The sequence below is a fragment of the Bufo gargarizans genome, chromosome 7 (genome assembly GCF_014858855.1).
Source record: "Bufo gargarizans isolate SCDJY-AF-19 chromosome 7, ASM1485885v1, whole genome shotgun sequence".
NCBI lineage: Eukaryota > Metazoa > Chordata > Amphibia > Anura > Bufonidae > Bufo > Bufo gargarizans.
In genome coordinates, this window is record NC_058086.1 from 44,325,918 (window position 1) to 44,341,285 (window position 15,368).

General features: G+C 45.9%; 1 protein-coding gene across 6 annotated transcripts in view; it reads right to left on the reverse strand.

The window, feature by feature from the left end:
- The window catches only part of LEPR (leptin receptor), a 93,991-nt gene that overhangs the window by 48,200 nt on the left and 30,423 nt on the right, over positions 1 to 15,368 (reverse strand). For all 6 annotated transcript variants that reach the window (XM_044302143.1, XM_044302142.1, XM_044302146.1 and 3 more), the window contains exon 2: positions 7,675 to 7,732. In XM_044302143.1, coding sequence (XP_044158078.1) covers positions 7,675 to 7,732 — 58 coding nt within the window. The remainder of the gene's footprint in view (positions 1 to 7,674; positions 7,733 to 15,368) is intronic.

The window sequence follows — 15,368 nt, forward strand, 5'->3', positions numbered from 1 at the left end:
TAGGAGCTGTATACACAGAACAGTAGGAGATTTTTCGAGACTATTAACAATGATGCTTTAATTTTTATTTTGTTTTGTGCTGAATGTGACCTATATTGTATACTCCATTCACATCCAAAGCTGCATCTAGAATTCTGGCTGAGAGATCTACTAGTGGAGCAGTCGTCTCCAAACTAACAAAGCAATGTACTTTGGTAACAGGAATATAACAGCTTTGGATGGGATCAGAGTAGAAAATAGACTAAATTAGACTCAAAGCTCCAGCGTCTTCTCCCCATGTAGAAAGGGGACTATGGTGCATGACTCTCCTAACAATCACCATACATTAGAACATGAAGGTCTACTGATTACATGATCAGCATCAGACAGTTTCTTATGGATTTCTTATGGACTGTGAGAATGTGAAATATGTGATTGAGAAATCCTCTTCTCTTCTGCATCCTGACACACTGTGATGCCCCCACCCCCCATGAGATATCCCTGGACAATCAATATATAGATGAAAGAGATTTAGGAGTGTAATGTATGGAGAGCGGATACTGTTTATATGACATGATTATTACATAATAGCTCCGCTAATCACACACGTTACACAGAATGATGGCTGACAATCTACGGCCAATAGATCAGCACCAATCCATCCATTAGGAACAGGTCAGATCACAATGGCGTCAATATCATGACCTGCTGTCAGTAATAGCCACTGTCAGTAATATCCGCTGTCAGTAATATCCGCTGTCAGTAATATCCGCTGTCAGTAATATCTGCTGTCAGTAATATCTGCTGTCAGTAGTAGCCGCTGTCAGTAATATCTGTTGTTAATAATAGCTGCTGTCAGTAATATCTGCTGTCAGTAATAGCCGCTGTCAGTAATAGCCGCTGTCAGTAATAGCCGCTGTCAGTAATATCTGCTGTCAGTAATAGCCACTGTCAATAATATCTGCTGTCAATAATATCTGCTGTCAGTAATTTCTGCTGTCAGTAATTTCTGCTGTCAGTAATTTCTGCTGTCAGTAATAGCCGCTGTCAGTATCAGCCGCTGTCAGTAATAGCCGCTGTCAGTAATACCGGATGACTGTAATATCTGCTGTCAGTAATATCTGCTGTCAGTAATAGCCGCTGTCAGTAATACCGGATGTCAGTAATATCTGCTGTCAGTAATAGCCGCTATCAGTAATACCGGCTGTCAGTAATATCTCCTGTCAGTAATACCGTCTGTCAGTAATATCTGCTGTCAGTAATAGCCGCTGTCAGTAATATCTGCTGTCAGTAATACCGGATGACTGTAATATCTGCTGTCAGTAATATCTGCTGTCAGTAATAGCCGCTGTCAGTAATACCGGATGTCAGTAATATCTGCTGTCAGTAATAGCCGCTATCAGTAATACCGGCTGTCAGTAATACCGTCTGTCAGTAAAATCTGCTGTCAGTAATACCGGCTGTCAGTAATATCTGCTGTCAGTGATACCCGCTATCAGTAAAACCTGCTGTCCGTAACACATGCTGTCAGTAACACCTGCCATCAGTAGTACCCGCTGTCAGTAATACCCACTGTCAGTGATACCCGCTGTCAGTAATACCTGCTGTCAGTAAAACCCACTGTCCGTAACACATGCTGTCAGTAACACCTGCCATCAGTAGTAACTGATGTCAGTAATACCCACTTTCAGTAGTATTCAAGTCTTGGGGTATATCTTTTAACATCTTTTTAAGGCTACTTTCACACTAGCGTTCGATCGGATCCGTTCTGAACGGATCCGATCATATTAATGCAGACGGAGGCTCCGTTCAGTACGGATCCGTCTGCATTAATAACTTCGAAAATTTTCTAAGTGTGAAAGCAGCCTGAGCGGATCCGTTCAGACTTTCAATGTAAAGTCAATGGGGGACGGATCCGCTTGAAGATTGAGCCATATTGTGGCATCTTCAAACGGATCCGTCCCCATTGACTTACATTGTAAGTCTGGACGGATCCGCACGCCTCCGCACGGCCAGGCGGACACCCGAACGCTGCAAGCAGCGTTCAGCTGTCCGCCTGTCCGTGCGGAGGCGAGCGGAGCGGAGGCTGAACGGCGCCAGACTGATGCAGTCTGAGCGGATCCGCATCCATTCAGACTGCATCAGGGCTGGACGGAAGCGTTCGGGTCCGCTCGTGAGCTCCTTCAAACGGAGCTCACGAGCGGACAGCCGAACGCTAGTGTGAAAGTAGCCTAAGTTAAAAGATATACTATAACTCATTACTACTTGGCTTCCCCCCCACCAGACTCTCCCCTCTCCAATCTAAACTGAATGCACATGCCAAGCTCATCTATCTGTCTAACCACTACTCCGATACCTCCACCCTGTGCCAGTCACTACTCCGATCAGGGCTGCACCGCCAATAAGGCAAGGTGAGGCAAACGCCTCAGGCGGCACGGCCCTGGTGACTAGTGGATGGCGGCAGGGCACAGGGAGATGAGAGCGTCCATTGTGGAAGTGCTCATCTCTATAGTCATCTGTATCGCCGTCATCAGGACAGCGATACAGATGGATGCTGCGGGGCAGGGGAGAGGCGCCTCCCTTCCCCGTTCCTCTGATAGGCTGCAGGCACTAGGCTGGTGCAAGCGGTGCGATGACGTCATCGAGCCTCCTGAGCCGTACAGCGTGGGACACAGGCCGGAAGAGGCCCGCATCGCATCGCTGACAGCCTGATAGAGGTAAGTATGTGAGTTTATTTTTTATCTTTTTTGTACAATACAGGAGAGGTGTGCTGTGGGGGCACTTGTTACTGGCACATGATTGGGGGCATCTATGGGGGCACTTACTGGCACATGATTGGGGGGCATCTATGGGGGTACTTACTGGCACATGATTGGGGGGGCATCTATGGGGCACTTATTACTGGCACATAATTGGTGGGCACTATGGGGGCACTTCTTACTGGCACATTATTGGAGGGCACTATGGGGGCACTTATTACTGGCACATTATTGGGTGGCACTATGGGGGCATCTACTGAGGCCACAAAGAAGGGGTATTTTATACAGGGGGCACTATGGAAGAAGGGGGAGAGGAGCACTATGGGGGCATCTACGAGAGGCACTAAGAATGGGTATTTTATACTTGCAAATTATTGGGGATACTGAGGGCATCTACTGGGGAACTATATAGGGGCATTTTATACTGGTACATTATGGGGGCACTAGGAGGAAGTGGGGAGAGGAGCACTCTGGGGGCATTTACTAGGGGCACTATATAGGGGTGTTTTATACTAGCACATTATGGGGGCACTAGGGGCACATTAGCTCAACTGGGGGCATTAAAAGGGGGTATTTTTTGCACTGGCACATTATATGGAGAATTATTACTACTGGGGGGAATTATGGTGGGCTTTAGTACTACTGGGGGTCTATGGGGAACATGATTACTAGTATGGGCACTATGAGAGCAGTATTACTTCTGGGGCACAGTGGGGACATGTTGGGGGCACTGTAGAAGCACTATTACTACCATGTGTGCTCTAGCAGAGAATTATTCCTATTGGTGGGACTTTTGGGAGCACTATTACTGTGGGGGCACCTTGGCACAGTATCAGCTTACCACAAATATTTTTGGGGGACATTATGTTTACACTATTAGTGTCAGGGGCACTATTTGCTGGGCACAGTTATTTTAGGGCACTGTGTGCCAATAATTATTGAAGAATAGTGGATAGGTTTAAAAAAGTGAACCTTATGAAAAACGGCGCTGCTGCAGAAAACAGGACTCAAGTAGATAAAATAAAGTGGGTCTTTATGTCTTAAAAGTGGGTAATGACATATTGTCCTGATGACCCACTTTATTTTATCTACTTGAGTCCTGTTTTCTGCAGCAGCGCCGTTTTTCATAAGGTTCACTTTTTTAAACCTATCCACTATTCTCCATACCCCGGATATCGTGCTCCACGAAAACGGGTAAGAACCTGGGCAGCAGCAGCAGTCACCCCCGCAAGCTGGACGGGCTTTTGCCAGCACAAGGGATTCATAGGAGTTGTGACCCATCACAACCCAATACGGTAAGCACAATCAGTGCATTGTTTGTTTTTAATACTATCATACGGTTCCACACTAGAGGCGCTGCCTCCTGTCTCTCTCCTTTTTTACAAATAATTATTGAAGGGCACTATCTGTATGGTAGTACTGTTACCAGGGGGTTTATCTGTTTCTGCAGTGTAGTATTGGGGAGCACAGCGGCACAGTATTGGGGGTGGTAGGAGGATTTGTCCAGTAGATGGGAGGATGATGGAAAAGTAGTAAACTAAGATTTGTCTGAAGGTCTGAAAGGATGAAGAAAGAGAACATCTACATCAAAGGAGACGTCACTGGATGTAAGAGGTATGGGGGGCTGTATTACCCTGTATGTTCTGTAGTGATATACGTAATGTTAGGAGGGAAGGGGCTAGGTTGAGAATTTGGTATGGGGGGGGGGGGCGCTTTTTCAATTTCTCGCCTCAGGCAGCATAAAGGCTAGGTGCTCCCCTGACTCCAATACTTCTGCTCGGTGTCAGTCACTACTCCGATGCCTCTGCCCTGTGTCAGTCACTACTCCGATGCCTCCGTCCTGGGTCAGTCACTACTCCGATGCCTCCGTCCTGTGTCAGTCACTACTCCGATACCTCCGTCCTGTGTCAGTCACTACTCCGATGCCTCCGTCCTGGGTCAGTCACTACTCCGATGCCTCCGTCCTGTGTCAGTCACTACTCCGATACCTCCGTCCTGTGTCAGTCACTACTCCGATGCCTCCGTCCTGGGTCAGTCACTACTCCGATGCCTCCGTCCTGGGTCAGTCACTACTCCGATGCCTCCGTCCTGTGTCAGTCACTACTCCGATGCCTCCGTCCTGGGTCAGTCACTACTCTGATGCCTCCGTCCTGGGTCAGTCACTACTCCGATACCTCCGCCCTGTGTCAGTCACTACTCCGATGCCTCCGCCCTGTGTCAGTCACTACTCCGATACCTCCGTCCTATGTCAGTCACTACTCCGATGCCTCTGCCCTGTGTCAGTCACTACTCCGATGCCTCCGTCCTGTGTCAGTCACTACTCCGATACCTCCGCCCTGTGTCAGTCACTACTCCGATGCCTCTGCCCTGTGTCAGTCACTACTCCGATGCCTCCGTCCTGTTTCACTCACTACTCCGATGCCTCCGTCCTGTGTCAGTCACTACTCCGATGCCTCCGTTCTGTGTCAGTCACTACTCCGATGCCTCCGCCCTGTGTCAGTCACTACTCCGATGCCTCCGTCCTGTGTCAGTCATTGCACTGGTTGCCCAACCAGTACAGGATTCCACTTAAGCTGCTCATTCTCACCCACAAAGCTCTCCACAGTGCTGAACTCCTACATCTCCTCCCTCATCTCTGTCTACCTCCCTACCCGTGCTCTCCGTTCAGATGTCTGTGTCCGGCCGGGAGCTCCTCCTACTGGTAAGTGACAGTTCTTTAGCAATGCGCCGCACAGACCTGTCACTTACCAGTAGGTGGAGCTCCCGGCCGGACACGAACATCGCAGCAGCAAGCAGGTAACTATGAATCTTCTACTATTGTACTATTGCTAAGTAACCCCATGGCAACCAGGACTGCAGTAGCGTCCTGATTGCCATGGTTACCGATCGGAGCCCCAGCGATTAAACTGGGACTCCGATCGGAACTCCGCTGCCACCAATGATCGGGGGGGGGGGGGGGCGAGATGGGAGGCCGCACACTGGCCACCAATGTTGTTACTGCTATAGAGGGAGGGGGGCCGATGGGGGGGGCACACTGTGCCACCAACGATTTATTACAATAGAGGGAGGAAGGGGGGGCCCGATGGGGGGCGCACACTGGCCACCAAGCTATTATTACAATAGAGGGAGGGAGGGGGGGGGGCCGCACTGGCCACCAATGATATTCAAACTGGAGAGGGGGGGGGTCTGCCCCCTGCTGCCTGGCAGCCCTGATCTCTTACAGGGGGATATGATAGTACAATTAACCACTTCAGGCGCCGCACCTGAAGGGGTTAATTGTGCTGATCGTGGCCCCCTGTAAGAGATCGGGTGCTGCCAGGCAGCAGGGGGCAGTCTTGTACACAGTTTGTAGTGTATTCTAACTAGAAGTGTCCCCATTACCATGGGAACGCCTCTGTGTTAGAATATACTGTCGGATATGAGTTTTCACGAAGTGAAAACTTAGATCTGAAAAAGCTTTTATGCAGACGGATCTTCGGAGCCGTCTGTATGAAAGCAACCTACGGCCACGGATCACGGACACGGATGCCAATCTTGTGTGCATCCGTGTTCTTTCACGGACCCATTGACTTGAATGGGTCCGTGAACCGTTGTCCGTCCAAAAAATAGGACAGGTCAGATTTTTTTGACAGACAGGATACACGGATCACGGCCTCGGCTGCAAAACGGTGCATTTTCCGATTTTGAAAGTCAATGGGTCCGCGAAAAAAAACGGAAAACGGCACAACGGCCACGGATGCACACAACGGTCGTGTGCATGAGGCCTAATTCACAACATTCACAGTTTTAGGCGCTCCCTAAAAACACCTCATTTTAGGTTAGCCTATCTCACCCCCTGATCAAACCCTTCTCCATTCACCTTCCCTTCAGAATTACTCCTTCTGGACCTGATCTATAAGTATCCACCACACTACAGATATCGGCTGGTGACGGCTCATGTCGCCTTAGGCAAGGGCTACACGGCGAAATGTGTTGCTCAACTTATAAACACATTGAGACATGTGTCGCACAACATTCATGTCGCACTAATGACACGCAAATTTCATGATAATGGTAGTCTAAGGTGTCGCACTACAACATGCTACATGCTGCGACTGCAATGCGACAGTCGCACAGAATTCCATCTTGGATAGATTTTTTTTTTTACTGTAGTGATGCAGTCGTAGCATGTAGCCTGTTGCACTGCGACACCATAGACTATCATTAATTCATTATAATGAAATTTGTGTGTCATTAGTGCGACACATGTCTCAATGTAGTTATAAGTTGCACAACATATTTCGTTGTGTAGCCCTAGCATTGTATCTATCCCCTATTGTATTAAGATGGCTGAACCATTGTACAAATCAAGCACTTGTTACCTTTTGTCTCACCCCTATCTCCTCATAGATTGTAAGCTCTTGAGCGCAGCGCCCTCATTCCCCTAGTTTTAATTGTTGACCTGTTTGCTGCTATGTTATTTATAACTCTGTTTGTACATGAAACCCCTGATTGTAAAGCGCTGCGGAATATGCTGGCGCTATATAAATATTATTATTATTATGATATTACGTTCTGTGATTGGTATGAGATAAATATGAGATAGGAGATATTAGATAGAGATAGATAGATATGAGATAGATAGATAGATATTAGATAGAGATAGATATGAGATATTAGATAGATAGATATGAGATAGATATGAGATAGATAGATATGAGATATTAGATAGATAAATAGATAGATAGATAGATATGAGATAGATATGAGATAGATAGATATGAGATATTAGATAGATAGATAGATAGATAGATATGAGAGATAGATATGAGAGATAGATGTGAGAGATAGATAAGATAGATAGATAGATATGAGATATAGATATGGGATAGATATGAGAGAGAGATAAATAGATAGATATGAGATAAATAGATAGACAATAGATCTTTTTTCTTACCCTGCAGTAGTGCTGCCAGTATCCATCCCAGGACCATGTCTTCTACTTGAGGACAAACCTGAAATACAATTGTTTTCTCCTTATTACAGAAGAGCAGCGACTTCCTCTGCACAATCCATCAGCATTCCCCCCATCACACAAGGTTTATGGATTAATCTATTCCCTGTCAGAAGGATCCATATTAACCGTTTGTGAATGACCCCTGCACCCCCCCGCCTCCGGACCAATCTAATTATCATACTAATTCAGGTGAGTTATGTTTTCTGCAGGTTTCCGTTTATTTATTTTTTTGGGGTTGGGGATGTTATTTGTATGCATTGGAAACATCTATGGTAAATGAGAAATGTAAATGCGAGGTCGGACACACTGCACGCGATGACTGACGGGCGCCTACAGAGGCTTAATTGGAAAGAACCTTGTGACAATACAGGGCACAGGAGACGTATGCACAGAAATAAAGAAAAATGCCGTCTGTTGTCCCGGTGTGCACAACATAGCACGTGCATGAGAATTTCCTCTTTAAAAAGTCTATTTCGTCAAATCTGTCTCTGGGAAAGCTGGGTGACAACTAATATTATCTACAAATAGATTCCAAAGAGATCAGACGATGAGGAGAAAGCATGACTGCAAGATCAGACTGCAGAGTGATTGTTTGTAGTCTGTTACCATGGAGACACATACGTTTGCCTAGATGCTGTATACACAAAATGGAATTTGCTGTATTATAACGGAATATAATATAACACTCACTCCCAGAGTCGCTCTATGATACAAAAAACACAGCGCTCAGGACTGTCTGCAAATTTACCAAGTAATTTAATTAACTCATCCAGCATCTCACAGTTTACCAGGCCGATGCTTTGGTCCAATCCCGGGACCTTTATTGCAGCCTATAGTAGGGAGAGCTGTAGAAGAAACATGGCGACCGCACTGCTGGATGGAGTCATACGCAGCAACTAACTCCATCCAACAGCGTGATCGTCAAGGTTCTTCTACAGCTCTCCCTACTATAGGCTGTGATAAAGGTCCCGGGATTGGACCGAAACGTTGGCCTGGTAAACTGTGAGAGGCTGGAGATATTGTATCATAAATTTAGAGGAACCTATCCTACCACAGAGCATCAACCAAGAACGTCAGAGTGGCAACCAGAAACCCAAAATCTTGTGATTCACTGGAGATATCTAGTGGTAGGTCGTAGATACAAGGGGGATCGATAGATAAGAAATAGGTAGATAAGATAGATATTAGCTAGATAGATAGATAGCTATATATGAGATTAATAGATATGAGAGATAGATATGCAGGGGTGTAGCTATAGAAAAGCGGCTGCTTTGGGGCCCAAACTCAGAGTGGGTCCACCCAGCAGGAGGACTAAAAGATTTGTCTGGGCCCCCTCTACAGCATTACAAAGTGACATTATATACAGAGACACTGTAGGATATGGACGGAGGGGCTGCTGGGCCTGGTCTGAGAGGGCGATCTTATCTAGCCACATGAATGGTGGTTGCATAGGAGGACGGGTTGTGAAGAAGTTGCTGGGGGAAACCGGTTCAAAAATTTAGGGTCCAGTCATTTCCAGCTACGCGACTGTAGATATGAGATAAATATATAGACAGATAGATACAGGGGCGTTGTTAGGGTCTCAAAAGATCCGGAGCCCAAGCCCCAATGCATATGGCCCAATTCTCAACATTCAGTCCCATGTAAAATAATATGACTCGCTCCCACAACCGCCTTCAACATATAGTCCCATGTAAATAACATCAGCCCCTCAACTTTCAGTCCCATGTAAATAAAATCACTCCACCCCACTGTCCCGTGTTATTAATCCCTTAGTGACCACCCATACGTGTTTTTACGGCAGTCACTAAGGGGCCTTAGGCTGGGTCGCTGCTTTTTTACGGCGGCGTGCAGCGGGGACCCGGCTCTCACATGAAAGTCGCGGCCCTGCTCTAACAGCCTGGAATGGCAGGAGTGCTGATGCAGGCTGTTTAACACTTTACATGCCGCGGGCAATGGCGCCCGCCGCATGTAAAGTGCTGACAGAGGGAGCGGACTCCCTCTGTCTCCCATCGGCACCCCCCGCAAATGCGATCGCGGGGTGCCGATGTGTTTGAAAGCTGGCAGGGGTCTGTTGTAGGCCTCAGACCAGCCTTCAGTAATTTTACAGCCGTCTGCGCCTCTTTGGCGCAGCTTGCTGGTCAATGCTAGAATAGCATTGCCATTAAAATGTACTTCACTATAGGGATAGTGAATTGCATTTTAAAAACAATCAAAATACTGTCTCATAGTCCCTTTGGGAGATTATCAAGTGGTAAAAAAATGAAAAAAAAACTAATTTATTAAATAAAAAAAATATTTTTCCATTGAAAATACCCTTTTAAATAAAAAAAATTGCAAAAAAAAAATCTCCACCATATGTTTGGTATTGCTGCGTCCGTAACGACCCGGACTACATAAATATCACATAAATTATCCCCTACGGTGAACGCCTTTAAAAAAAAAAAAAAGACAGAATTGCTAATTTATTCTTAGTTGCCACCAAAAAAACTTAATAACAAGCGATCAAAAAGGCCATTCACTCCAAAATGCCAATGAAAAATAAAAGTCGTCCCGCAAAAATCAAGCCCTCACACAACTCCTTGAAAGAAAAATGGGTCTTGAGAAGAGGCAATGCAAAAAAAATATTCTTAAAAAAAAAAAAAAAAGTTTTATTGCAAAACAGATGTAAAAAAAATATCTATCTATTTGGTATCACTGTAATCGTACTGACCCAGAAAATAAAGATATTATGTTATTTATACCAAAAAATTAACGCTGTAAAATTTATCACGGAAAAACGCTGTGGCAGTATTGCTGTTTTTCCCATCTCCCTCCCAGAAAGAGTTAATAAAAGTTAATCAGAAAGTTATGTGTAGCCCAAAATGGTGCCATTAAAAACTACAAAAACCTACAAAAACCCTCATAAAGCTATATAGACGGAAAAATTAAAAGTTATAGCTTTTGGAACGCGAAGATGAAAAAACAAAGAAAAATGCTTGGTCAGTAAGGCCCAAAACAGGCTGGTCACTAAGGGGTTAACTTCCCTCCCTTCAGCTCTAACATACAGTCCCAGTTAAATAACTACAACTCCCAACATTACTCTGCCTCTCACACTGAGTAATCTACCCCTTCACTTACCTCTCCTCATGTAGCAGACCTCAACACAGCTTCTTCTCACAACTTCTGTTCACTGCTGAGCTGTCCTCTCCTGCACTGGTCACATGATGGTGACATCATCACAGGTCCTTTTCAGCTACTGCATTTAGAACTGATCGCATGGACTGTGAGGTCATCACAGGTCCTTCAGCTCTTGCAGGGCAATAGATTTAATTGTATCGCCGTCCTGAGGGGGGTGATACAGTTGTATCTAGCTGGCAGGCAGGACATTCTGGGCCTGGGAAAAAACATCAAGGGCCCAGGCCCCGAATGTTCTAACCTAGCATCGCCTCTGGGATAGACAGATAGATAGATAGACAGACAGACTCTATGGAGCCTGTAGCACCTGCTATGGTTGCTCTTGATGTAGTTATGCCCCTGAACTAGATCCCTGTGGCCCTTGCCTCTGATGGTAAACATAACCTCGGAGCTCTCAAGGTTTGAGTCAGAGACACAGAAATGTATGTACAAATCTGGATATATAAGCAACATCTGAGGATCTGCGTGATGGACGGAGCTCCTCACCACAACTCAACCAACCCTTTCTTCCTGCTGTCCCCCCGGGTGGTGACTTCTTCTGCCGACGGTTGACAAGTTCCGGAAACCTTCACCATGTATCCGTCCACATAACAGGAATGGATTTTATATTTTGAGGATTCGTTTGATGGAACCATCAAGCCGTAGCTCCCAAGTTGCAGACGTTCGATCTCCTCATCTGTGTCGTTATTATAAAGCTTTTCCGGATGGAACAATAATTCAATGTTTCGAGCTGAGTCTAATCTATACAAAATACAAAAAGCCAATTAAAGGGCCGGTGAACAGTTACTGATGTAATCATTGTCATCATCTCATTATTCCGGCAAGCTAAGAGACGCGATGTTCTGTCCTCGCCGAGCAGTGAAATGTGACGGTGACGACTTCTTGTCGTAGAATAGAGGTTCAATAAGTCAACAATGATAATACATGTAGCCTGCACTCCGGAGGGATGTAATGCTTCATTTCTCCTGTGGTGGCGCTGCAGGGATATTGAACAGTTCCTGTCAGGATCCTCCTCAGATTACAGTTTATTGTTGAAGGGGGAGGGGGTCCCAGCAGCAACACATCTTATGATCACTGAAGAACCCCTTCCACCAAAGAGGAATTGTCCACAGCGGAGATCTTCTTTAAAAGTACCAGTTATTTAAAAAACATGCAGTCCAATCTGCAGACATCATGTTATAGAGCAGGAGGAGCTGAGCAGATCGATATAAAGTTTTATGGGAAAAGATTCATGCACACGGACGCATGCCGGCCGTGTCCGTATTGTGGCCCGCAAACAGCAGGTCTGCCATATATACGGACACTGGCCATGTGTGCACCGTTTAACGGATGAGGACCCACTGAATGGGTCCACAATCCGGAAGATGTGGCGTGGAGGCACAGAGCGGAAGGCCACGGAAGCACTATGAAGCGCTTCCGTGGCATTTCTGTCCGTGACTCCGCGCTGCAAAAAAAAAAATTTGTGGTGCGAACAGATCGCGACCCATTCAAGTTAAATGGGTCCACATCCGTCAGCACCAGCCACACAGACGGTGCACGGCACACGTTCACGTGCATGATCCCTAACGTAATTTATTCAATGAACTCATTGAGAGTCCAGTGGGTGGTCCTACTGCCCGTTGGACTCCTAAGGCCTGCTTCACATTTGCGGTAAATAGATCTGGCACGCGTTTCCAGCCAGCAACGGCCTGTCGGACCCATCCCTGCAGGACGCAGCCGGCATTCCGTCCGGCCCCATTCACTATAATGGGGGCTGGCGGAGATCTGGCCACAACCGGCAAATATGCCGACGAACGGCCGGACAAATATCACTGTGTGCAGCGGTATTGGTCTGGCCGCTGCTTGGCACATTGGCCGGGTTTCATCCGGATCTCCACCGCTCCCTGTTGTAGTGAAACAAGTCTAAGTCCAGAATCAGCAGATATGTAAATAAATAAAATACAAGTTAATATATTGTTAAAATACAACGGATCCGCAAAAAAGGGACCGAAATTCGGATTATAGAAAAATACTTACGTGTGAATGTAGCCTTATACTGAACCTTTTCCCACAAAACTATATAATCTATCTGCTCAGCTCCTCCTGCTCTATAACATGCATGCCCTGCACCTTTAAAGGCAACCTGTCCCCATGAGAATACAAAGTAATCTGCAGGCAACATGTTATGGAGCAGGAGGAGATGAGCAGATTGATATATAGTTTTATGGGAAAATATTCAGTATAACTTTAAATTCATGCTAAGTCCAGGAGGCGGTCCTATCGGTGATTGACAGCTATCTGTGTATACACAATCATAGAGGGAAGGCTATCAATCACTAATAGGACCGCCTCCTCAACTTCAAAGCCCAGAATGTGCAGGAATTTAAATCAATAAATTACAAGATTTGCTGAATATTTTCCCATAAAACGATACATTAATCTGCTCTATAACATGCTGCCTTCAGCTCAGATACCACGTTCAATGTGACAGGTTTCCTTTAAATGCTGACATTTTTTTCCTGCCTGCTGCCACTAGGGGGAGCTCTCAATCAGTGCAAAGAAAAACTTGTGGTTCCACTTTAAAACAGAGACCAGATATACATCTTTTTAGACAGAGCATTACTGGGGAGTGATCCTGAGCCCTTACATCCAGCTGTTCCCTTTCCTCTCGGGATAGTGCTGCTGCGCACCCAGCCGGTGTCTCCATGGAGGTAATGTGCAATGTTTTCGGGGATAGATAAATCTTCAGTGACAGACGGCCACCATGGTCACCCAATCTCACACCTCCAGATTATGTTCTGTGGGGAGCTATAGAAGGTGCCTGATCCAAAACAACTTATAACGACCTAGACTACATAAAACTTGTAAATGTGACGAAACGCGTGGGACCGCTCCCGACACCTCCTCTAACAGGTCCACCTAGAGGTTTTGCATTTGTACTGTGATTTATTTTCTCCTCTTGCGTACTGCGCTCATGCTGCCTTCCTATAAATGGCTGGCCCCAGAAGGGACTCCGGCGCCGCGCACATTACGTTCTGTTCCAATTCCGCTTTTTAAAGCCAGGTTGCTTGTACAGCAAAGTCATTATTTGGCACAAGTAGAATGTAGCGTTCACATCTAAAATGAGAGAGTTCAGGCGTAAACAGGTAAGAGTCAAAATTGCGCGGCGCTCATTACCGGTCGGTCCTGTCAACGCCACGCTGAGCCTCTCCTGCAGGTGAAGCAATTAACCCATTGTTAATAAATCTGTCCCAGCGTCTCCTAAAAGCTTTGTAATATTGAACCTGAGCAAATAGCAGACCTTTCCATGTCAATTAATATTCCACTGAGGGCAAGGTAAACAGGGGGAGTGAGATTTGCGGGTCCTTTCTCCTGTCACTTTACAGAGTATCCATCGTGACAATGTTTTTCCCCGAGAAACGAGCTGCATGTAGGGTTTGGAGCATAAACTTGAAAGGGCTCTGTTGCCTCTTGTCGCCACTAGGGGGCAATTCTCCTGAGAATCCTATTTAAGTCGTGAAAGCCATTATAGCAATAAAGAGATCTGCCCCCTAGTGGTGAAAATGAATAGAACATCAGAGCCTTATCTCATATATTAAGAAAAATTTAGTATTCCAGCACAAAAAAAGAGCTTTCCCTAGGCTGCAGATGCTGTAAAAAAAATAAAAAAAATCTAAAATAATATTCCCCTACCCCATCCTCAACCGCTGTAGTTCCACCTCCATTCCTCCTCTTATCGGCATGGCATGGACAACCTGCCACCACCATTAGGGGAGCATAGGAGTTGCTGCGTACAGATTTATTATTGCGTTCAATGCACTGGTAGTATGCAGTACGCTCTTATGGTCCCCCTAGTGGTGACTGCATAGCAGTGACAAACCATTGACCTCTATGGAGGGAGCATTTTTGAGGACAGTGTTTCTTGAGTTTGCATTGCCATCATTTGCACCAAATCTATCAAACGACAGTTTTGAATAAATGTGGTGCATCTTCAGACATAACACTTTTGTCTAGAGCTGTTACTCCAGTTTTTACATGTCGCCAAGCTCTATTGAAGTCAGATTCTGCTTCTTTTTTTGTTTTGCAACTTTTCAAAAAGTTGCAGTTGCTAAAGCAAAAGTGCACCAAATTAGCCTAGCTAACTGTGCCCACTTCCCCACCCATTTTCTAAAGTGTGGAGAGTGGCGTAAAATCACAAAAAGTTGCAAAATGTTGAAAATGTTAAAATTTGCTACTTTATTCCCACAGAATTTTGGTAGAATGGGAATTACTCAGCGAAGAGTTTTGCACTTAACAACAGTGATGGCCAGTTCGCATTGTTCGCCCGCAAACATATGTGGGCTGCCATCTTTTTTCACAAGTCCGGCGAGGCACAGGTAAGCCCGTGCCTGTGGCGGGAGCCGGTCTGAAAACAAATGCGGTCAGCGGGAGCAGGCAGTTCTGAGAACAGCCACCGGGGGCCTTCATCGGGCTGTTCT